The sequence below is a fragment of the Oncorhynchus mykiss genome, chromosome 13 (assembly GCF_013265735.2).
Source record: "Oncorhynchus mykiss isolate Arlee chromosome 13, USDA_OmykA_1.1, whole genome shotgun sequence".
Taxonomy (NCBI): Eukaryota; Metazoa; Chordata; class Actinopteri; order Salmoniformes; family Salmonidae; genus Oncorhynchus; species Oncorhynchus mykiss.
The window spans coordinates 71,687,302-71,711,773 of NC_048577.1; the positions used below are offsets into that span (position 1 = coordinate 71,687,302).

General features: G+C 40.7%; 1 protein-coding gene across 1 annotated transcript in view; it reads right to left on the reverse strand.

Moving 5' to 3' along the window:
- Positions 1-3,562: 3,562 nt before the first annotated feature.
- LOC110494397 (tetratricopeptide repeat protein 30A-like) overlaps positions 3,563-24,472 on the reverse strand; it is a 37,276-nt gene continuing 16,366 nt past the window's right edge. The window contains exons 10-19 of the mRNA XM_036942100.1: positions 21,775-21,840; positions 20,699-20,752; positions 18,791-18,856; positions 17,549-17,625; positions 15,145-15,355; positions 8,714-8,785; positions 8,378-8,481; positions 5,566-5,644; positions 4,834-4,963; positions 3,563-4,187 (exon numbers count right to left, since the gene is read on the reverse strand). Of these exons, the coding sequence (XP_036797995.1) occupies positions 4,051-4,187; positions 4,834-4,963; positions 5,566-5,644; positions 8,378-8,481; positions 8,714-8,785; positions 15,145-15,355; positions 17,549-17,625; positions 18,791-18,856; positions 20,699-20,752; positions 21,775-21,840 (996 nt within the window). The 3' untranslated portion in view covers positions 3,563-4,050. The remainder of the gene's footprint in view (positions 4,188-4,833; positions 4,964-5,565; positions 5,645-8,377; positions 8,482-8,713; positions 8,786-15,144; positions 15,356-17,548; positions 17,626-18,790; positions 18,857-20,698; positions 20,753-21,774; positions 21,841-24,472) is intronic.

Here is a 24,472-nt window from a genome sequence, read left to right on the forward strand (position 1 = left end):
AAGTTACAGCTGTATAGTGTACAACTTTAGACCAGAGCCCAGAACAAGGCCTTTCTCCTCAGGAAGTTACAGCTGTATAGTGTACAACTTTAGACCAGAGCCCAGAACAAGGCCTTTCTCCTCAGGAAGTTACAGCTGTATAGTGTACTACTTTAGACCAGAGCCCAGAACAAGGCCTTTCTCCTCAGGAAGTTACAGCTGTATAGTGTACTACTTTAGACCAGAGCCCAGAACAAGGCCTTTCTCCTCAGGAAGTTACAGCTGTATAGTGTACTACTTTAGACCAGAGCCCAGAACAAGGCCTTTCTCCTCAGGAAGTTACAGCTGTATAGTGTACTACTTTAGACCAGAGCCCAGAACAAGGCCTTTCTCCTCAGGAAGTTACAGTGTCTACAGAGACAGGAAGCAGGCAGATCTAGACCACAGGTTAGTACTATAACCCCATAGGATTCTGGTCAAAAGTAGTGCACTATATAGGGAACAGGGCGCCATAGGCCCTGGTCTAAAGTAGTGCACTATGTAGGGAATAGGGTGCCATAGAGCTCTGGTCAAAAGTAGTGCACTATGTAGGGAATAGGGTGCCATAGAGCTCTGGTCTATAGTAGTGCACTATGTAGGGAATAGGGTGCCATAGAGCTCTGGTCTATAGTAGTGCACTATGTAAGGGAATAGGGTGCCATAGAGCTCTGGTCTAAAGTAGTGCACTATGTAAGGAATAGGGTGCCATAGAGCTCTGGTCTATAGTAGTGCACTATGTAGGGAATAGGGTTCCATGTGAGACTAGTGTAAGGGTTGTAGTATAAGCATATGGACATACTCTCCTTTGAAGACACAACAAGCTCACACATATTATATAATAATATAACAATATATACAACAATAACAATATTTATAACAATATATATATATATATATATACACACACTGAACAAAATGAAAAACGCAGCATGGAAAGTGTTGGTTTCATGAGCTGAAATAAATAATCCCAGACATTTTCCAAATGTACAAAATGCTTATTTGTGTTTATGTTGTGTTTATATTGTGTTTATATTGTGTTTATATTGTGTTTATATTGTGTTTATATTGTGTTTATGTTGTTGTGTTTATGTTGTGTTTATGTTGTGTTTATGTTGTGTTTATGTTGTTGTGTTTATGTTGTGTTTATATTGTGTTTATGTTGTGTTTATATTGTGTTTATATTGTGTTTATATTGTGTTTATATTGTGTTTATATTGTGTTTATGTTGTGTTTATATTGTGTTTATATTGTGTTTATGTTGTGTTTATATTGTGTTTATGTTGTTGTGTTTATGTTGTTGTGTTTATGTTGTGTTTATGTTGTGTTTATGTTGTGTTTATGTTGTTGTGTTTATGTTGTGTTTATATTGTGTTTATATTGTGTTTATATTGTGTTTATATTGTGTTTATATTGTGTTTATGTTGTGTTTATGTTGTGTTTATGTTGTGTTTATGTTGTTGTGTTTATGTTGTGTTTATATTGTGTTTATATTGTGTTTATATTGTGTTTATGTTGTGTTTATATTGTGTTTATATTGTGTTTATATTGTGTTTATATTGTGTTTATGTTGTGTTTATATTGTGTTTATATTGTGTTTATATTGTGTTTATATTGTGTTTATATTGTGTTTATATTGTGTTTATATTGTGTTTATGTTGTGTTTATATTGTGTTTATATTGTGTTTATATTGTGTTTATATTGTGTTTATGTTGTTGTGTTTATATTGTGTTTATATTGTGTTTATGTTGTGTTTATATTGTGTTTATATTGTGTTTATATTGTGTTTATATTGTGTTTATGTTGTGTTTATATTGTGTTTATATTGTGTTTATGTTGTGTTTATATTGTGTTTATATTGTGTTTATATTGTGTTTATGTTGTTGTGTTTATATTGTGTTTATATTGTGTTTATATTGTGTTTATGTTGTTGTGTTTATGTTGTGTTTATATTGTGTTTATGTTGTGTTTATGTTGTGTTTATATTGTGTTTATGTTGTGTTTATATTGTGTTTATATTGTGTTTATATTGTGTTTATGTTGTGTTTATATTGTGTTTATATTGTGTTTATATTGTGTTTATATTGTGTTTATATTGTGTTTATATTGTGTTTATGTTGTTGTGTTTATATTGTGTTTATATTGTGTTTATATTGTGTTTATGTTGTTGTGTTTATGTTGTGTTTATATTGTGTTTATATTGTGTTTATATTGTGTTTATGTTGTGTTTATGTTGTGTTTATGTTGTGTTTATATTGTGTTTATGTTGTGTTTATATTGTGTTTATATTGTGTTTATATTGTGTTTATGTTGTGTTTATATTGTGTTTATATTGTGTTTATATTGTGTTTATATTGTGTTTATGTTGTGTTTATATTGTGTTTATGTTGTTGTGTTTATGTTGTGTTTATATTGTGTTTATGTTGTGTTTATGTTGTGTTTATGTTGTTGTGTTTATGTTGTGTTTATATTGTGTTTATATTGTGTTTATGTTGTGTTTATATTGTGTTTATATTGTGTTTATGTTGTGTTTATATTGTGTTTATGTTGTTGTGTTTATATTGTGTTTATATTGTGTTTATGTTGTGTTTATGTTGTGTTTATATTGTGTTTATGTTGTGTTTATGTTGTGTTTATGTTGTGTTTATATTGTGTTTATATTGTGTTTATATTGTGTTTATGTTGTTGTGTTTATGTTGTGTTTATATTGTGTTTATGTTGTGTTTATGTTGTGTTTATGTTGTGTTTATATTGTGTTTATGTTGTGTTTATATTGTGTTTATATTGTGTTTATATTGTGTTTATATTGTGTTTATGTTGTGTTTATATTGTGTTTATATTGTGTTTATATTGTGTTTATATTGTGTTTATGTTGTGTTTATATTGTGTTTATGTTGTTGTGTTTATGTTGTGTTTATATTGTGTTTATATTGTGTTTATGTTGTGTTTATGTTGTGTTTATGTTGTGTTTATGTTGTGTTTATGTTGTGTTTATGTTGTTGTGTTTATGTTGTGTTTATATTGTGTTTATATTGTGTTTATGTTGTGTTTATATTGTGTTTATATTGTGTTTATGTTGTGTTTATATTGTGTTTATGTTGTTGTGTTTATATTGTGTTTATATTGTGTTTATGTTGTGTTTATATTGTGTTTATATTGTGTTTATGTTGTGTTTATGTTGTGTTTATATTGTGTTTATGTTGTGTTTATGTTGTGTTTATGTTGTGTTTATATTGTGTTTATATTGTGTTTATATTGTGTTTATGTTGTTGTGTTTATGTTGTGTTTATATTGTGTTTATGTTGTGTTTATGTTGTGTTTATATTGTGTTTATGTTGTTGTGTTTATGTTGTTGTGTTTATGTTGTTGTGTTTATATTGTGTTTATATTGTGTTTATGTTGTGTTTATATTGTGTTTATGTTGTGTTTATATTGTGTTTATATTGTGTTTATGTTGTGTTTATATTGTGTTTATGTTGTGTTTATATTGTGTTTATGTTGTTGTGTTTATGTTGTTGTGTTTATGTTGTTGTGTTTATATTGTGTTTATATTGTGTTTATGTTGTGTTTATATTGTGTTTATATTGTGTTTATGTTGTGTTTATATTGTGTTTATATTGTGTTTATATTGTGTTTATATTGTGTTTATATTTCAGTTGAGTGTCATAATAACATCAGTAGAAAGGTGTGTTTCTCTGCCAACAGCTCTCTGGGCCCAGGCTCAACTAAACTAAACACACTCAAATGAACGAGGCCCCATGGCGTCTCCCACTGTGTGTGTGAGTGTGTGTAAAACGAGGAGTTGAGTGCAGAATATGTTTAACAGAAGTCAGAACAACAGCTCGTAACTTTCAGATGATGCAGAAAATAACAACAAGCCAAATATATAATGTACTATAATAGCTCATGTGATGCGGTCCAGGTCGATAGATTTAAACTGTTTGGGGTGTAGAACAGGTTCTAAAAAGGCTTTAGTGTAAACTACTGGTTCTGTCCGATGACATCAGCGGGTTCTGTTCCGTTCTAGTATGACATCACTGGTTCCATCCGATGACCTCGTAGAAGAGAGCTTTGAGGAGGCGAGACTCGTAGGTGACGGTGTTCTTTCCGATGTGCATCCTGTCCTCCTCCAGTGGCTGTTCTATCATGGCTGGCTCTGTCTTACCGTACACTACAGGGAGAGAGGAGAGGGAGGAGGAGAGGAGAGAGGGGGAGGGAGAGGAGAGAGGAGAGGGGGAGAGGAGAGGAGAGAGGAGAGAGGGGGGAGGGAGAGGAGAGAGGGGGAGAGGAGAGGAGAGAGGAGGAGAGGAGAGAGGGGGGAGAGGAGAGAGGGAGAGGAGAGGGGGGAGGGAGAGGAGAGAGGGGGGATGGAGAGGAGAGAGGGGGGATGGAGAGGAGAGAGGGGGGAGGAGAGGAGAGGGGGAGAGGAGAGGAGAGAGGGGGAGAGGAGAGGAGAGGAGAGAGGGGGAGAGGAGAGAGGGGGGAGGGAGAGAGAGGAGAGAGGGAGAGAGGGGGGAGGGAGAGAGAGGAGAGAGGGGGGAGGGAGAGGGAGAGAGAGGAGAGAGGGAGAGAGGAGAGAGGGGGGAGGGAGAGAGAGGAGAGAGGGGGGAGGGAGAGAGAGGAGAGGGACGAAAGGAGGGTAAATGGTGTGTTGAAACTGTGTGTGTGTGTCTGCACGTGTCTGTGGGTGTGTGTGAGTGAGTGTGCATGTGTGTGTCTGTGTGTGTGTGTGTGTGTGTGTGTGTGTGTGTGTGTATGTGTCTATCTGCACGTGTTTGTATGTGTATGTGTGTGTGTGTGTGTGTGCGCGTCCGTACCTTCACAGTGCTCCAGGAACTGAATACACTCCTGAACAACTGAGTCCCTGATCATGATCATGTGTTTGGCCGTGTTCTCCAGCAGAGACAGGAAACAGCGCTTAGCATAGAACCAGGTGTCTGTTCCCAGCTACACACACAGGGCGACAACCATGAGAGAAGGATACGAAACCCTGGTCAGAGGAATAGATATGTCCTTCTCATTCCCTCCTGATTCAGGGAATCTTCCAACTAGGATTTCTGGAAAACCTGTCTGGACATTGTGTTACCAGGGAGGGGGGGCAGGGATATACACTCTCAAAGTCAATTTGACAGGTACCCTGATCTAAACAACTTGTACCTGGCCTGAAAAACCAGTTAAAACCAGTTAAAACAAGTCTGTGGTTGATAGCGTTGTAGGAATGACAACAACACTCCTACAGAGACACTCTGTGTGTGTTCAGCCGGGCTGAGTGAGCAGACCCAGGTGCAGAACTCTGGGCTATGTTTCGGTTGGCCAATATCTAAACAAAGATCAAACACTCTGGAAGAGTTGTATCCCAAATGACACCCTACTTTTAAACAGAGTAGTGCACTTCTTTTAAACAGAGTAGTGCACTATATAGGGAATAGGGTGTCATTTGGTACACACTACCAACATGTTTGTCAGGGCTGAAGTGGTAGAAACATCCAAAAACATTGGCTTTCCAAGAGAATGTTCCAGAACTGCCGGATAGAAAAACAATGTGCAACCTTCTTGTTGTACGGTTCCAGACTCTTGATGACACGGGTGATGCCGAAGTCGTAGTTCCCCTTGGCACAGTACAGGGTCCTGGAAGAGAGATAGAAACACTATTAACACAGTACAGGGTCCTGGAAGAGAGATATAAACCCTATTAACACTACAGGGTCCCGGAAGAGAGATATAAACCCTATTAACACAGTACAGGGTCCTGGAAGAGAGATATAAACCCTATTAACACAGTACGGGGTCCTGGAAGAGACATAGAAACACTATTAACACAGTACAGGGTCCTGGAAGAGAGATATAAACCCTATTAACACAGTACAGGGTCCTGGAAGAGAGATATAAACCCTATTAACACAGTACAGGGTCCTGGAAGAGAGATATAAACCCTATTAACACAATACAGGGTCCTGGAAGAGACATAGAAACCCTATTCATTAACACAGTACAGGGTCCTGGAAGAGACATAGAAACCCCATTAACACAGTGTAAGGTCCTAGAAGAGACATAGAAACCCCATTAACACAGTGCAGGGTCCTAGAAGAGACACAGAAACCCCATTAACACAGTGCAGGGTCCTGGAAGAGACATAGAAACCCAATTAACACAGTGCAGGGTCCTAGAAGAGACATATAAACCCTATTAACACATTACAGGGTCCTGGAAGAGACATACACACACTATTAACACAGTACAGGGTCCTGGAAGAGACATAGAAACCCTATTCATTAACACAGTGCAGGGTCCTAGAAGAGACATAGAAACCCCATTAACACAGTGCAGGGTCCTAGAAGAGACACAGAAACCCCATTAACACAGTGCAGGGTCCTGGAAGAGACATAGAAACCCAATTAACACAGTGCAGGGTCCTAGAAGAGACATATAAACTCTATTAACACAGTGCAGGGTCCTGGAAGAGACATATAAACCCCATTAACACAGTGCAGGGTTCTAGAAGAGACATAGAAACCCCATTAACACAGTGCAGGGTCCTGGAAGAGACATAGAAACCCCATTAACACAGTGCAGGGTCCTAGAAGAGACATAGAAACCCCATTAACACAGTGCAGGGTCCTGGAAGAGACATAGAAACCCCATTAACACAGTGCAGGGTCCTAGAAGAGACATAGAAACCCCATTAACACAGTGCAGGGTCCTGGAAGAGACATAGAAACCCCATTAACACAGTGCAGGGTTCTAGAAGAGACATAGAAACCCCATTAACACAGTGCAGGGTCCTAGAACAGACATAGAAACCCCATTAACACAGTGCAGGGTCCTAGAAGAGACATAGAAACCCCATTAACACAGTGCAGGGTCCTGGAAGAGACATATAAACCCTATTCATTAACACAGTACAGGGTCCTAGAAGAGACATAGAAACCCCATTAACACAGTGCAGGGTTCTAGAAGAGACATAGAAACCCCATTAACACAGTACAGGGTCCTGGAAGAGACATAGAAACCCTATTCATTAACACAGTGCAGGGTCCTAGAAGAGACATAGAAACCCCATTAACACAGTGCAGGGTCCTAGAAGAGACACAGAAACCCCATTAACACAGTGCAGGGTCCTGGAAGAGACATAGAAACCCAATTAACACAGTGCAGGGTCCTAGAAGAGACATATAAACTCTATTAACACAGTGCAGGGTCCTGGAAGAGACATATAAACCCCATTAACACAGTGCAGGGTTCTAGAAGAGACATAGAAACCCCATTAACACAGTGCAGGGTCCTGGAAGAGACATAGAAACCCCATTAACACAGTGCAGGGTCCTAGAAGAGACATAGAAACCCCATTAACACAGTGCAGGGTCCTGGAAGAGACATAGAAACCCCATTAACACAGTGCAGGGTCCTAGAAGAGACATAGAAACCCCATTAACACAGTGCAGGGTCCTAGAAGAGACATAGAAACCCCATTAACACAGTGCAGGGTCCTGGAAGAGACATAGAAACCCCATTAACACAGTGCAGGGTCCTAGAAGAGACATAGAAACCCCATTAACACAGTGCAGGGTCCTAGAACAGACATAGAAACCCCATTAACACAGTGCAGGGTCCTAGAAGAGACATAGAAACCCCATTAACACAGTGCAGGGTCCTGGAAGAGACATATAAACCCTATTCATTAACACAGTACAGGGTCCTAGAAGAGACATAGAAACCCCATTAACACAGTGCAGGGTTCTAGAAGAGACATAGAAACCCCATTAACACAGTGCAGGGTCCTGGAAGAGAGATATAAACCCTATTCATTAACACAGTGCAGGGTCCTGGAAGAGACATAGAAACCCCATTAACACAGTGCAGGGTCCTGGAAGAGACATAGAAACCCTATTAACACAGTTTAGTGTAACAGAACCTGTCAATGTAACCAGTGATGTAGGTCCTGGAAGAGACATAAAAACACTATTAACACAGTGTAGTGTAACAGAACCTGTCAATGTAACCAGTGATGTAGGTCCTGGAAGAGACATATAAACACCATTAACACAGTGTAGTGTAACAGAACCTGTCAATGTAACCAGTGATGTAGGTCCTGGAAGAGACATAAAAACACTATTTACACAGTGTAGTGTAACAGAACCTGTCAATGTAACCAGTGATGTAGGTCCTGGAAGAGACATAAAAACACTATTAACACAGTGTAGTGTAACAGAACCTGTCAATGTAACCAGTGATGCAGTGGTAAAACAATAGTAACGGCTCCCTATTCTTTCAATGCATTTTGCCCCCAAAAGGTGTGTGAGAAGAGTTTCTGTAAGTTCCCCCTCCACTACACCGCTGAAGGACCGGGGAAATCCAACTCACCCTATCACCAGGTTGACGATACAGAGGTGGAAGACTTTCTTATCGGGGTCGTCGTAGGAGATCTGCTCTTCCTCCTTCTCGATCTTCCTCATCAGTTCTTCAGCCTGAGGAGAACAGGGTTACAGGGACAGTGGTGGGCTCAGATGTTTCACTGTGTTTTATACTGTAAACTCCATTCCACTCCACTCCACTCCACTCCACTCCACTCCACTCCACTCCACTCCACTCCACTCCACTCCACTCCACTCACTCACTCACTCACTCACTCACTCACTCACTCACTCACTCACTCACTCACTCACTCACTCACTCACTCACTCACTCACTCACTCCTACCTCTTCGTTCTGGCTGGTCATGATATATGAGACACACAGGTTAGCCAGCACAACAGCACTGACATTCAGGATCTGGAGAGGGGGGGGAGAAAGAGAAGGGGGGGGGCGAGAGGGAGGGGGAGGGAGAGAGAGAGGGAGAGAGAGAGGGGGGGAGAGAGAAAGGGGGGGAGAGAGAGCAAGAGGGGAATGGAGAGAGAGAGAGAGAGGAGAGAAAGAGAGAGAGAGAGAGAGAGAGAGAGCGGGGGAGAGAGAGAGATCAGTCAGGACACTTTGGGAGAAGGGCAGACCTGCGTTAGTAGACTGTGGATGTTCAACACTTCATCACTCCAGAAACACTAAAGTATCATGCAGAGATGAGACACAGCATTCAGAGCATCCCTAATGGCACCCTATTCCCTACATAGTGCACTACCTTTGACCAGAGTGCTATGTGAGATGGGCAAAATTAGTGCACTTTGTAGGGAATAAGGGACCATTTGGGACTCATCCCAAAGTGTGAGACTCAACCCAAAGTGTGAGACTCAACCCAAAGTGTGAGACTGGCCACTGCATTCAGTCACTGCACTCTGCCACCAGGGGTGAGACTGGCCACTGCATTCAGAGTCACTGCACTCTGCCACCAGGGGTGAGACTGGCCACTGCATTCAGAGTCACTGCACTCTGCCACCAGGGGTGAGACTGGCCACTGCATTCAGAGTCACTGCACTCTGCCACCAGGGGTGAGACTGGCCACTGCATTCAGAGTCACTGCACTCTCCCACCCGGGGTGAGAATGGGGTACAGGGACGTGGGTGTGTGGGTGTTACCGAGGGTTTACGTCGGCAGGGACACTCCTGTATATTACAGTGTTCCAGCTATGTAGCCAGCAGGGGAGCAGAGACAGGATTCATTTCAATAGCAGCATGACATCACCAGACTATGGTCAACAGAACTATAGTCTATATGACTATGGTCAACAGAACTATAGTCTATATGACTACGGTCAACAGAACTATAGTCTACATGACTACGGTCAACAGAACTATAGTCTACATGACTACGGTCAACAGTACTATAGTCTACATGACTACGGTCAACAGAACTATAGTATACATGACTACGGTCAACAGAACTATAGTCTATATGACTACGGTCAACAGAACTATAGTCTACATGGCTACGGTCAACAGGTCAACAGAACTATAGTCTACATGACTACGGTCAACAGAACTATAGTCTACATGACTACGGTCAACAGGTCAACAGTACTATAGTCTACATGACTACGGTCAACAGAACTATAGTCCACATGACTACGGTCAACAGTACTATAGTCTACATGACTACGGTCAACAGAACTATAGTATACATGACTACGGTCAACAGAACTATAGTCTACATGACTACGGTCAACAGAACTATAGTCTACATGACTACGGTCAACAGAACTATAGTCTATATGACTACGGTCAACAGAACTATAGTCTATATGACTACGGTCAACAGAACTATAGTCTACATGACTACGGTCAACAGAACTATAGTCTACATGACTACGGTCAACAGAACTATAGTCTACATGACTACGGTCAACAGAACTATAGTCTACATGACTACGGTCAACAGAACTATAGTCTACATGACTACGGTCGACAGAACTATAGTCTACATGACTACGGTCAACAGTACTATAGTCTACATGACTACGGTCAACAGGTCAACAGAACTATAGTCTACATGACTACGGTCAACAGAACTATAGTCTACATGACTACGGTCAACAGAACTATAGTCTACATGACTACGGTCAACAGAACTATAGTCTACATGACTACGGTCAACAGGTCAACAGAACTATAGTCTACATGACTACGGTCAACAGGTCAACAGAACTATAGTCTACATGACTACGGTCAACAGAACTATAGTCTACATGACTACGGTCAACAGAACTATAGTCTACATGACTACGGTCAACAGAACTATAGTCTACATGACTACGGTCAACAGTAGTCCACTACAGGGGTTTTCTGAACAGAACTATAGTCTACATGACTACGGTCAACAGAACTATAGTCTACATGACTACGGTCAACAGAACTATAGTCTACATGACTACGGTCAACAGTAGTCCACTACAGGGGTTTTCTGAACAGAACTATAGTCTACATGACTACGGTCAACAGAACTATAGTCTACATGACTACGGTCAACAGTACTATAGTCTACATGACTACGGTCAACAGAACTATAGTCTACATGACTACGGTCAACAGAACTATAGTCTACATGACTACGGTCAACAGAACTATAGTCTACATGACTACGGTCAACAGTAGTCCACTACAGGGGTTTTCTGAACAGAACTATAGTCTACATGACTACGGTCGACAGAACTATAGTCTACATGACTACGGTCAACAGTACTATAGTCTACATGACTACGGTCAACAGGTCAACAGAACTATAGTCTACATGACTACGGTCAACAGAACTATAGTCTACATGACTACGGTCAACAGAACTATAGTCTACATGACTACGGTCAACAGAACTATAGTCTACATGACTACGGTCAACAGGTCAACAGAACTATAGTCTACATGACTACGGTCAACAGGTCAACAGAACTATAGTCTACATGACTACGGTCAACAGTAGTCCACTACAGGGGTTTTCTGAACAGAACTATAGTCTACATGACTACGGTCAACAGAACTATAGTCTATATGACTACGGTCAACAGAACTATAGTCTACATGACTACGGTCAACAGAACTATAGTCTACATGACTACGGTCAACAGTACTATAGTCTACATGACTACGGTCAACAGTACTATAGTCTACATGACTACGGTCAACAGTACTATAGTCTATATGACTACGGTCAACAGAACTATAGTCTATATGACTACGGTCAACAGTACTATAGTCTACATGACTACGGTCAACAGAACTATAGTCTACATGACTACGGTCAACAGAACTATAGTCTATATGACTACGGTCAACAGGTCAACAGAACTATAGTCTACATGACTACGGTCAACAGAACTATAGTCTACATGACTATGGTCAACAGAACTATAGTCTATATGACTACGGTCAACAGAACTATAGTCTATATGACTACGGTCAACAGAACTATAGTCTATATGACTACGGTCAACAGAACTATAGTCTATATGACTACGGTCAACAGGTCAACAGAACTATAGTCTACATGACTACGGTCAACAGAACTATAGTCTATATGACTACGGTCAACAGAACTATAGTCTATATGACTACGGTCAACAGAACTATAGTCTATATGACTACGGTCAACAGGTCAACAGTACTATAGTCTATATGACTACGGTCAACAGTACTATAGTCTACATGACTACGGTCAACAGAACTATAGTCTACATGACTACGGTCAACAGAACTATAGTCTATATGACTACGGTCAACAGGTCAACAGAACTGTAGTCTACATGACTACGGTCAACAGTACTATAGTCTATATGACTACGGTCAACAGAACTATAGTCTACATGACTACGGTCAACAGAACTATAGTCTACATGACTACGGTCAACAGTACTATAGTCTACATGACTACGGTCAACAGAACTATAGTCTACATGACTACGGTCAACAGAACTATAGTCTATATGACTACGGTCAACAGGTCAACAGAACTGTAGTCTACATGACTACGGTCAACAGTACTATAGTCTATATGACTACGGTCAACAGAACTATAGTCTACATGACTACGGTCAACAGAACTATAGTCTACATGACTACGGTCCACAGTAGTCCACTACAGGGGTTTTCTGAACAGAAACATCTAAGGCCCGTAAACATTCAAATGGTATTAGACTGTGCCTTAAGAAAGCATTCAGTCCTCTTGACTTTTCCAAAACCGTTGCTACGTTACAGCCTTGTTCTAAAATGGATGAAATAAAACATGTTCCTCAGCAATCTACACACAATAACCCAAAACGAGAAAGCGAAAACAGTTTTCTAGAATTGTTTGCGAAAAAAAAAAAAAAAAAAAAATAATGATGTTTTTTTACATAGGTATTCAGACCCTTTGCTATGAGACTTGAAATTGAGCTCAGGTGCATCCTGTTTCCATTGTTCATCCTTGAGATGTTTCTACAACTTGATTGGAGTCCACCTGTGGTACATTCTATTGATTGGTCATGATTTGGAAAGGCACACACCTGTCTATATGAAAGGTTCCACAGTTGACAGAGCATGTCAGAGAAAAAAAACAAGCCATGAGGTGGAATGAATTGTCCATAGAGGTCAAAGACAGGACTGTGTCGAGGCACAGAGAGGCGACCAGTTGGTCAGAGAGGTGACCAAGAACCTGATGGTCACTCTGACAGAGCTCCAGAGTTCCTCTGTGGAGATGGGAGAACCTTCCAGAAGGACAGCCATCTCTGCAGCACTCCACCAATCAGGCCTTTATGGTAGAATGGCCAGACAGAAGCCACTCCTCAGTAAAAGACACATGACAGCCCGCTAGGAATTTGCCAAAAGGCAGCTAAAGACTCTCAGACCATGAGAAACAAGATTCTCTGGTATGATGAAACCAAGATTTAACTCTTTGGTCTGAATGCCAAGCATTACGTCTGGAAATCTGGCACCATCCCTACGGTGAAGCATGGTGGTGGCAGCATCATGCTGTGGGGATGTTTTTCAGCGGCAGGAACTGGGAGACTAGTCAAGATCGAGGCAAAGATGAATGGAGAAAAGTACAGAGAGATCCTTGATGAAAACCTGGACCTCAGACTGGGGCGAAGGTTCACCTTCCAACGGGACGACGACCCTAAGCACACAGCCAAGACAATGCAGGAGTGGCTTCGGGACAAGTCTCTGAATGTCTTTGTGGCCCAGCCAGAGCCCGGACTTGAACCCGATTGAACATCTCTGGAGAGACCTGAAAATAGATGTGCAGCAATGCTCCCCATCCAACCGGACAGAGGTTGAGAGGATCTGCAGAGAAGAATGGGAGAAACTCCCCAAATACAGGTGTGCCAAGCTTGTAGCGTCATACCCAAGAAGACTCAAGGCTGTAATCACTGCTAAAGGTGCTTCAACAAAGTACTGAGTAAAGGGTCTGAATACTTATGTAAATGTGATATTTCAGTTTTTAATTTTTAATAAATTAGCACAAAAAAAACATTTTTACTTTGTCATTACGGGGTATTGTGTGTAGGTTGATGAGGGAAAAAAACGATTTTAATAAATTTTAGAATAAGGCTGTAAATGTAACAAAATGTGGAAAAAGTCAAGGGGTCTGAATATTTTCCTGAAGGCAATGTATGTGATCCCTCCCTCTCTCCTTTCTCCCCCCATCTCCCTCCCTCTCTCCTTTCTCCCCCATCTCCCTCCCTCTCTCCTTTCTCCCCCCATCTCCCTCCCTCTCTCCCCCATCTCCCTCCCTCTCTCCTTTCTCCCCCATCTCCCTCCCTCTCTCCTTTCTCCCCATCTCCCTCCCTCTCTCCTTTCTCCCCCCATCCCCCTCCCTCTCTCCTTTCTCCCCCATCTCCCTCCCTCTCTCCTTTCTCCCCCCATCTCCCTCCCTCTCTCCTTTCTCCCCCCCATCTCCCTCCCTCTCTCCTTTCTCCCCCCATCTCCCTCCCTCTCTCCTTTCTCCCCCCATCTCCCTCCCTCTCTCCTTTCTCCCCCATCTCCCTCCCTCTCTCCTTTCTCCCCCCATCTCCCTCCCTCTCTCCTTTCTCCCCCCATCTCCCTCCCTCTCTCCTTTCTCCCCCCATCTCCCTCCCTCTCTCCTTTCTCCCCCCATCTCCCTCCCTCTCTCCACTCTCCCCCCTCTCCCTCCCTATCTCCCCCATCTCCCTCCCTCTCTCCCCCATCTCCCTCCCTCTCTCCTTTCTCCCCCCATCTCCCTCCCTCTCTCCTTTCTCCCCCCATCTCCCTCCCTCTCTCCCCCATCTCCCTCCCTCTCTCCCCCATCTCCCTCCCTCTCTCCTTTCTCCCCCCATCTCCCTCCCTCTCTCCCTCTCTCCCCCATCTCCCTCCCTCTCTCCCCCATCTCCCTCCCTCTCTCCTTTCTCCCCCATCTCCCTCCCTCTCTCCTTTCTTCCCCCATCTCCCTCCCTCTCTCCCCCATCTCCCTCCCTCTCTCCTTTCTCCCCCATCTCCCTCCCTCTCTCCTTTCTTCCCCCATCTCTCCCCCATCTCCCTCCCTCTCTCCCCCATCTCCCTCCCTCTCTCCTTTCTCCCCCCATCTCCCTCCCTCTCTCCTTTCTCCACCATCTCCCTCCCTCTCTCCTTTCTCCCCCCATCTCCCTCCCTCTCTCCTTTCTCCCCCATCTCCCTCCCTCTCTCCTTTCTCCCCCATCTCCCTCCCTCTCTCCTTTCTCCCCCCATCTCCCTCCCTCTCTCCTTTCTCCCCCCATCTCCCTCCCTCTCTAGTTAACTCACGTTGTCGTAGTGTTTCTTAACGATGGGTTCGTAAAAGCCGATGGCTTCCTTGTACTTGTTCTCCTGCATGAAGAGAACGTGAGCCACGTTGAGCTTCCAGGTGTCGTGTTCGTTGCAGAACTCCACCGATTTACGGAAGATCTTCTCAACCATCTGGTAGTTCTCCCTGTTCCAGTAGATCTTAGCCTGGGCCATCAGAACTGGGATGTACCTACAGGACAGGACAACAGTTATATACCAGTTATATACCAGTAGATCTTAGCCTGGGTTATCAGCACAGAGATGTACCTACAGGACAACAGTTATATACCAGTTATATACCAGTAGATCTTAGCCTGGGTTATCAGCACTGGGATGTGGGGTGTTATTTTTAATTCTTTATTTCTGGAGAAATCTAACTTGATTATTTAGCAGACATCACTTACTTATAGCCGTCTTGATGAGAACGATGTACATTTTGTCTGTTCTCTTTGGTCGCAATGTCTTTTTTTTAAAGATAAACAGCTCGTTTTTGAATGGTCACTGTGTTAAGGGGTGGAGTTTTGGGCGGGGTGAGGAAAGGTGTGACTTTCAGGTTACAATAGGCTATAGGTATACAGCAGAACGCCGATTGTCCTCACTTTGATTATGCTGTAACAACATACTGTAGCACCGTGACCAGGATCTCTATTCATTTAAGTGAGCAGATTAGGGCTTTCAGGAGGAATATGGAAAATCTACTGGAGATATTTCAAAAGTACTGGTAGACTTGGTGATTTTGGTCACGGACATTCACAAACAATATAATCAGATGCCTGTTTTACGCCGACCTCGAGAGCCCAGGGAAATGATCAGGTACAGTAGGCTACAACACTGTAAAGTCCAGGAATATGATCAGGTACAGTAGGAGACAACACTGTAAAGTCCAGGAATATGATCAGGTACAGTAGGCTGCAACACTGTAAAGTCCAGGAAAATGATCAGGTACAGTAGGCTACAATACTGTAAAGCCCAGGAAAATGATCAGGTACAGTAGGCTACAATACTGTAAAGCCCAGGAAAATGATCAGGTACAGTAGGCTACAACACTGTAAAGTCCAGGAATATGATCAGGTACAGTAGGCTACAATACTGTAAAGTCCAGGAATATGATCAGGCACAGTAGGCTACAATACTGTAAAGTATCCAACCTCACTGAGCTCGAGCTGTTTTGCAAGGAGGAATGGGAAAAAATGTCAGTCTCTCGATGTGCAAAACTGATAGAGACATACCCCAAGCGACTTACAGCTGTAATCGCAGCAAAAGGTGGCGCTACAAAGTATTAACTTAAGGGGGCTGAATAATTTTGCACGCCCAATTTTTCAGTTTTTGATTTGTTAAAAAAGTTTGAAATATCCAATAAATGTCGTTCCACTTCATGATTGTGTCCCACTTGTTGTTGATTCTTCACAAAAAAAATACAGTTTTATATCTTTATGTTTGAAGCCTGAAATGTGGCAAAAGGTCGCAAAGTTCAAGGGGGCCGAATACTTTCGCAAGGCACTGTATATATAAACTGGAGTGGACTTATGGAAAGGGTCAGTAAGACATGTTATATATATATATAAACTGGAGAGGACTTATGGAAAGGCTCAGTAAGACATGTTATATATATATATAAACTGGAGTGGACTTATGGAAAGGCTCAGTAAGACATGTTATATATATATATAAACTGGAGAGGACTTATGGAAAGGGTCAGTAAGACATGTTATATATATATATAAACTGGAGAGGACTTATGGAAAGGGTCAGTAAGACATGTTATATACATATATAAACTGGAGTGGACTTATGGAAAGGCTCAGTAAGACATGTTATATATACATATATAAACTGGAGTGGAGTTAAGTCCCGCAGCGTCAGCTCCCAACTTTTAAAGGAGGTAACAACTATAGCAGTAGATGTTAGCCTGAGTCACCAATACGGAAGAAGAGGAGATACACCATTCAGACAACCAGACAGGGAGAAGGTCCAGACCAGCCACCAATCAGACAGGGAGAATGTCCAGACCAGCCACCAATCAGGAAGGGAGAAGGTCCAGACCAGCCACCAATCAGGAAGGGAGAAGGTCCAGACCAGCCACCAATCAGGAAGGGAGAAGGTCCAGACCAGCCACCAATCAGGAAGGGAGAATGTCCAGACCAGCCACCAATCAGGAAGAGAGAATGTGCAGACCAGCCACCAATTAGACACGGAGAAGGTCCAGACCAGCCACCAATCAGACAGGGAGAAGATCCAGACCAGCCACCAATCAGGGAAGAATAATGGACCAAAGTGACCAACCAGCAGAGTAGGTAAGGTAAGTCACCAATCAGGGAAGATAAAAGTGAGACAAGCTACCAATCAGACTGGAGAATACTAAGTAGGGGCGGGGTCTACTCACTTCTCCACCATCTCATCGTAGTCCTGGAGGGTTTTCTTCAAGGCTTCGGTATCCCGGGCTAGTCTGGCTTCCTGTATCTTAGAGACAAAGACAACACACAGGTCACGGGCTAGCCTGGCTTCCTGTATCTTAGAGACAAAGATTACACACAGGTCACAGACTAGTCTGGCTTCCTGCACCTTAGAGACAAAGACAACACACAGGTCACGGACTAGCCTGGCTTCCTGCACCTTAGAGACAAAGACAACACACAGGTCACAGACTAGCCTGGCTTCCTGCACCTTAGAGACAAAGACAACACACAGGTCACAGACTAGCCTGGCTTCCTGCACCTTAGAGACAAAGACTACACACAGGTCACGGACTAGCCTGGCTTCCTGTATCTTAGAGACAAAGATTACACACAGGTCACGAGCTAGCCTGGCTTCCTGCACCTTAGAGACAAAGACTACACACAGGTCACGGACTAGCCTGGCTTCCTGCACCTTAGAGACAAAGATTACACACATGTCACGGGCTAGCCTGGCTTCCTGCACCTTAGAGACAAAGACTACACATAGGTCACGGGCTAGCCTGGCTTCCTGCACCTTAGAGACAGACTACACACAGGTCACGGACTAGCCTGGCTTCCTGCACCTTAGAGACAAAGACTACACACAGGTCACGGGCTAGCCTGGCTTCCTGCACCTTAGAGACAGACTACACACAGGTCACGGGCTAGCTCTTTTACACAGAGGGTTCTACATGGAACCAAAAAGAGTTCTACCTGGAACCAAAAAGGGTTCTTCAAATGATTATCCAATGGGGACAGCCGAAGAACCCCTTTGGAACCCTTTTTCCTAAGAGTGTAGGGTTCCATTAGGGACGCAGACTAAAGCTAATAAACAAGCTGGTGGCCTGAGAGAGCAGAATGGAAGAATGTAACCTGTGGGGCCTCGGACGAAAGAAAAGGAGAATGGAAGACCAAATAGATGAGAGAAGGATGACAACAGGATAACATGATAAACAGACAACATCAACAGGATAAACAGACAACATCAACAGGATAACAGGATAAACAGACAACATCAACAGGATAAACAGACAACATCAACAGGATAACAGGATAAACAGACAACATCAACAGGATAACAGGATAAACAGACAACATCAACAGGATAAACAGACAACATCAACAGGATAAACAGGATAACCAGACAACATCAGAAGACAGAGAGAGAGAGGAGACTGGAAGATTCTAACCTGTTTGGTCAGCTTGCGTAGTTGATCTGTCAACTTGGCGTTCATCTCATCAAACTTCCTGAAGGCCTGCGTTGGTCAAACACAACAGAGAAATGATCAGAGACAGGAATATTTACCTCAGAATATACAAAGAGCAGCAACAATGACACGGGACTTTAAAGTCTCTGCAATGTAGAGGACTGGTTCATTATATTGTGGAACATTCAGGTCACTGGCTAAAACATGAAACATAAATATATGTGTGTAGTAGAGGTGTGTTTAATACTACAGAAGGTTGATACTAGTAGAGAATGATTAGTACTAGGGAGTAGGTAGTATACAGTGATTAGTACTAGGTAGTAGGTAATATACAGTTATTAGTACTAGGTAGTAGGTAATATACAGTGATTAGTACTAGACAGTAGGTAGTATACAGTGATTAGTACTAGGTAGTAGGTAATATACAGTGATTAGTACTAGACAGTAGGTAGTATACCGTGATTAGTACTAGACAGTAGGTAGTATACAGTGATTAGTACTAGGTAGTAGGTAGTATATAGTTATTAGTACTAGGTAGTAGGTAATATACAGTGATTCGTACTAGGTAGTAGGTTGTATACAGTGATTAGTACTAGACAGTAGGTTGTATACAGTGATTAGTACTAGACAGTAGGTTGTATACAGTGATTAGTACTAGTAGGCAGTAGGTTGTATACAGTGATTAGTACTAGACAGTAGGTAGAATAGTGATTAGTACTAGTAGTAGGTAGTATAGAGTGATTAGTACTAGGTAGTAGGTAGTATAGAGTGATTAGTACTAGGTAGTAGGTAGTATAGTGATTAGTACTAGGTAGTAGGTAGTATACAGTGATTAGTACTAGACAGTAGGTTGTATACAGTGATTAGTACTAGACAGTAGGTTGTATACAGTGATTAGTACTAGTAGGCAGTAGGTTGTATACAGTGATTAGTACTAGACAGTAGGTAGAATAGTGATTAGTACTAGTAGTAGGTAGTATAGAGTGATTAGTACTAGGTAGTAGGTAGTATAGAGTGATTAGTACTAGGTAGTAGGTAGTATAGTGATTAGTACTAGGTAGTAGGTAGTATAAAGTGATTAGTACTAGGTAGTAGGGAGTATGGGGTGATTAGTACTAGGCAGTAGGGAGTATGGGGTGATTATTACCAGAGAGTAGGTAGTATAAAGTGATTAGTACTAGGTAGTAGGTAGTATAGTGATAGAACTAGGTAGTAGGTAGTATAGTGATTAGTACTAGGTAGTAGGTAGTATAGAGTGATTAGTACTAGGCAGTAGGTGGTACAGGGTGATTAGTACTAGGTAGTAGGTAGTATACAGTGATTAGTACTAGGTAGTAGGTAATATAGTGATTAGTACTAGGTAGTAGGTAGTATAGTGATTAGTACTAGGTAGTAGGTAGTATAGAGTGATTAGTACTAGGCAGTAGGTGGTACAGGGTGATTAGTACTAGGTAGTAGGTAGTATAGTGATTATAACTAGGTAGTAGGTAGTATAGAGTGATTAGTACTAGGTAGTAGGTGGTACAGGGTGATTAGTACTAGGTAGTAGGTAGTATAGTGATTAATACTAGGTAGTAGGTAGTATAGTGATTAGTACTAGGTAGTAGGTAGTATAGAGTGATTCGTACTAGGTAGTAGGTAGTATAGAGTGATTAGTACTAGGTAGTAGGTGGTACAGGGTGATTAGTACTAGGTAGTAGGTAGTATAGTGATTAATACTAGGTAGTAGGTAGTATAGTGATTAGTACTAGGTAGTAGGTAGTATAGAGTGATTCGTACTAGGTAGTAGGTAGTATAGAGTGATTAGTACTAGGTAGTAGGTGGTACAGGATGATTAGTACTAGGTAGTAGGTGGTACAGGGTGCACATAGTGTGTAGTTTTGTTGTTACCTCCTCTGGAGCTGTCTGGCAGGTCAACATGGCGTCCAGAAACTCATACAGATACTGGAACGATAGAGACCACATAGATCAACTGTTTATTACATAGCAGGAGAAGGAGGACCAGAAAATTAATTGGGGATGTGTAGCAAGAACAGGATTTATATAGAGGTCTTTCAATCCCACAGGATTTATATAGAGATCTTTCAATCCAGAACAGGATTTATATAGAGGTCTTTCAATCCCACAGGATTTATATAGAGGTCTTTCAATCCCACAGGATTTATATAGAGGTCTTTCAATCCCACAGGATTTATATAGAGGTCTTTCAATCCAGAACAGGATTTATATAGAGGTCTTTCAATCCAGAACAGGATTTATATAGATGTCTTTCAATCCAGAACAGGATTTATATAGAGGTCTTTCAATCCCACAGGATTTATATAGAGGTATTTCAATCACACAGGATTTATATAGAGGTCTTTCAATCACACAGGATTTATATAGAGGTCTTTCAATCACACAGGATTTATATAGAGGTCTTTCAATCCCACAGGATTTATATAGAGGTCTTTCAACCCCACAGGATTTATATAGAGGTATTTCAATCCAGAACAGGATTTATATAGAGGTCTTTCAATCCAGAACAGGATTTATATAGATGTCTTTCAATCCAGAACAGGATTTATATAGAGGTCTTTCAATCCAGAACAGGATTTATATAGATGTCTTTCAATCCAGAACAGGATTTATATAGAGGTCTTTCAATCCCACAGGATTTATATAGAGGTCTTTCAATCCAGAACAGGATTTATATAGATGTCTTTCAATCCAGAACAGGATTTATATAGAGGTCTTTCAATCCCACAGGATTTATATAGAGGTCTTTCAATCCCACAGGATTTATATAGAGGTCTTTCAATCACACAGGATTTATATAGAGGTCTTTCAATCCCACATGGAAAATGTAATGTGGACATCACTTCAGGGTCAGACTGTATGCTTTTGAAGTAAAACCATCCCTAGTGACTGACCGTAGGGATGCAGTATGAACATATAGGACAATAAAAGGGACCTGTGGTTCTTACCGGGGTGAGGAACTTGTAGGTGAGGTGTGCATTCTCTGCCATCACATCAGCAGCCAGATCAAAATACTGAGACAGAATATAAGGAGAGAAAGAGAGAGAGTACAGTAGATATACAGTAGTAGAGTACAGTAGAGTACAGTAGATATACAGTAATAGAGTACAGTAGAGTATAGTAGATATACAGTAGTAGAGTACAGAAGAGTATAGTAGATATACAGTAGTAGAGTACAGTAGAGTACAGTATAACAGTATAGTACAGTATAACAGCAGAGTACAGTATAACAGTATAGTACAGTATAACAGTATAGTAGATATACAGTAGTAGAGTACAGTAGAGTACAGTATAACAGTAGAGTACAGTATAACAGTAGAGTACAGTATAACAGTAGAGTACAGTATAACAGTATAGTAGATATACAGTAGTAGAGTACAGTAGAGTACAGTATAACAGTATAGTACAGTATAACAGTAGAGTACAGTATAACAGTATAGTACAGTATAACAGTAGAGTACAGTATAACAGTAGAGTACAGTATAACAGTAGAGTACAGTATAACAGTATAGTAGATATACAGTAGTAGAGTACAGTAGAGTACAGTATAACAGTAGAGTACAGTATAACAGTATAGTACAGTATAACAGTAGAGTACAGTATAACAGTAGAGTACAGTATAACAGTAGAGTAGATATACAGTAGTAGAGTACAGTAGAGTACAGTATAACAGTAGAGTACAGTATAACAGTTGAGTATAGTATAACAGTATAGTAGATATACAGTAGTAGAGTACAGTAGAGTACAGTATAACAGTATAGTAGATATACAATAGTAGAGTACAGTAGAGTACAGTATAACAGTATAGTAGATATACAGTAGTAGAGTACAGTAGAGTACAGTATAACAGTAGAGTACAGTATAACAGTAGAGTACAGTATAACAGTAGAGTACAGTATAACAGTATAGTAGATATACAATAGTAGAGTACAGTAGAGTACAGTATAACAGTAGAGTACAGTATAACAGTAGAGTACAGTATAACAGTATAGTACAGTATAACAGTAGAGTAGATATACAGTAGTAGAGTACAGTAGAGTACAGTATAACAGTAGAGTACAGTATAACAGTAGAGTATAGTATAACAGTATAGCAGATATACAGTAGTAGAGTACAGTAGAGTACAGTATAACAGTATAGTAGATATACAATACTAGAGTACAGTAGAGTACAGTATAACAGTATAGTACAGTATAACAGTAGAGTACAGTATAACAGTATAGTACAGTATAACAGTAGAGTACAGTATAACAGTATAGTAGATATAGAGTAGTAGAGTACAGTAGAGTACAGTATAACAGTAGAGTACAGTATAACAGTAGAGTACAGTATAACAGTAGAGTACAGTATAACAGTAGAGTACAGTATAACAGTATAGTAGATATACAGTAGTAGAGTACAGTAGAGTACAGTATAACAGTAGAGTACAGTATAACAGTAGAGTACAGTATAACAGTATAGTAGATATACAGTAGTAGAGTACAGTAGAGTACAGTATAACAGTAGAGTACAGTATAACAGTAGAGTACAGTATAACAGTAGAGTACAGTATAACAGTAGAGTACAGTATAACAGTAGAGTGCAGTAGAGTATAATATAATATAGTAGAGTACAGTAGAGTATAGTATAATATAGTAGAGTACAGTAGAGTATAATATAATATAGTGCAGTACAGTATACTAGTATAATATAGTAGAGTACAGTAGAGTATAGTATAATATAGTAGAGTGCAGTAGAGTATAATATAATATGGCAGGGTACAGTATACTAGTATAATATAGTAGAGTAGAGTATAATATGGTAGAGTACTGTATACTTGTATAATATAGTAGAGTATAGTAGAGTACATTATAATTTAGTATAGTACTGTATAATAGTATAATAGAGTAGAGTACAGTAGAGTATATTATAATATAGTATAGTACTGTATAATAGTATAATATAGTAGAGTATAGTAGAGTATATTATAATATAGTATAGTACTGTATAATAGTATAATATAGTAGAGTACAGTAGAGTACAGTATAACAGTATAGTAGATATACAGTAGTAGAGTACAGTAGAGTACAGTATAACAGTAGAGTACAGTATAACAGTAGAGTACAGTATAACAGTATAGTAGATATACAATAGTAGAGTACAGTAGAGTACAGTATAACAGTATAAAAGATATACAGTAGTAGAGTACAGTAGAGTACAGTATAACAGTAGAGTACAGTATAACAGTAGAGTACAGTATAACAGTATAGTAGATATACAGTAGTAGAGTACAGTAGAGTACAGTATAACAGTAGAGTACAGTATAACAGTAGAGTACAGTATAACAGTATAGTAGATATACAATAGTAGAGTACAGTAGAGTACAGTATAACAGTATAGTAGATATACAGTAGTAGAGTACAGTAGAGTACAGTATAACAGTAGAGTACAGTATAACAGTAGAGTACAGTATAACAGTATAGTAGATATACAGTAGTAGAGTACAGTAGAGTACAGTATAACAGTAGAGTACAGTATAACAGTAGAGTACAGTATAACAGTATAGTAGATATACAATAGTAGAGTACAGTAGAGTACAGTATAACAGTATAGTAGATATACAGTAGTAGAGTACAGTAGAGTACAGTATAACAGTAGAGTACAGTA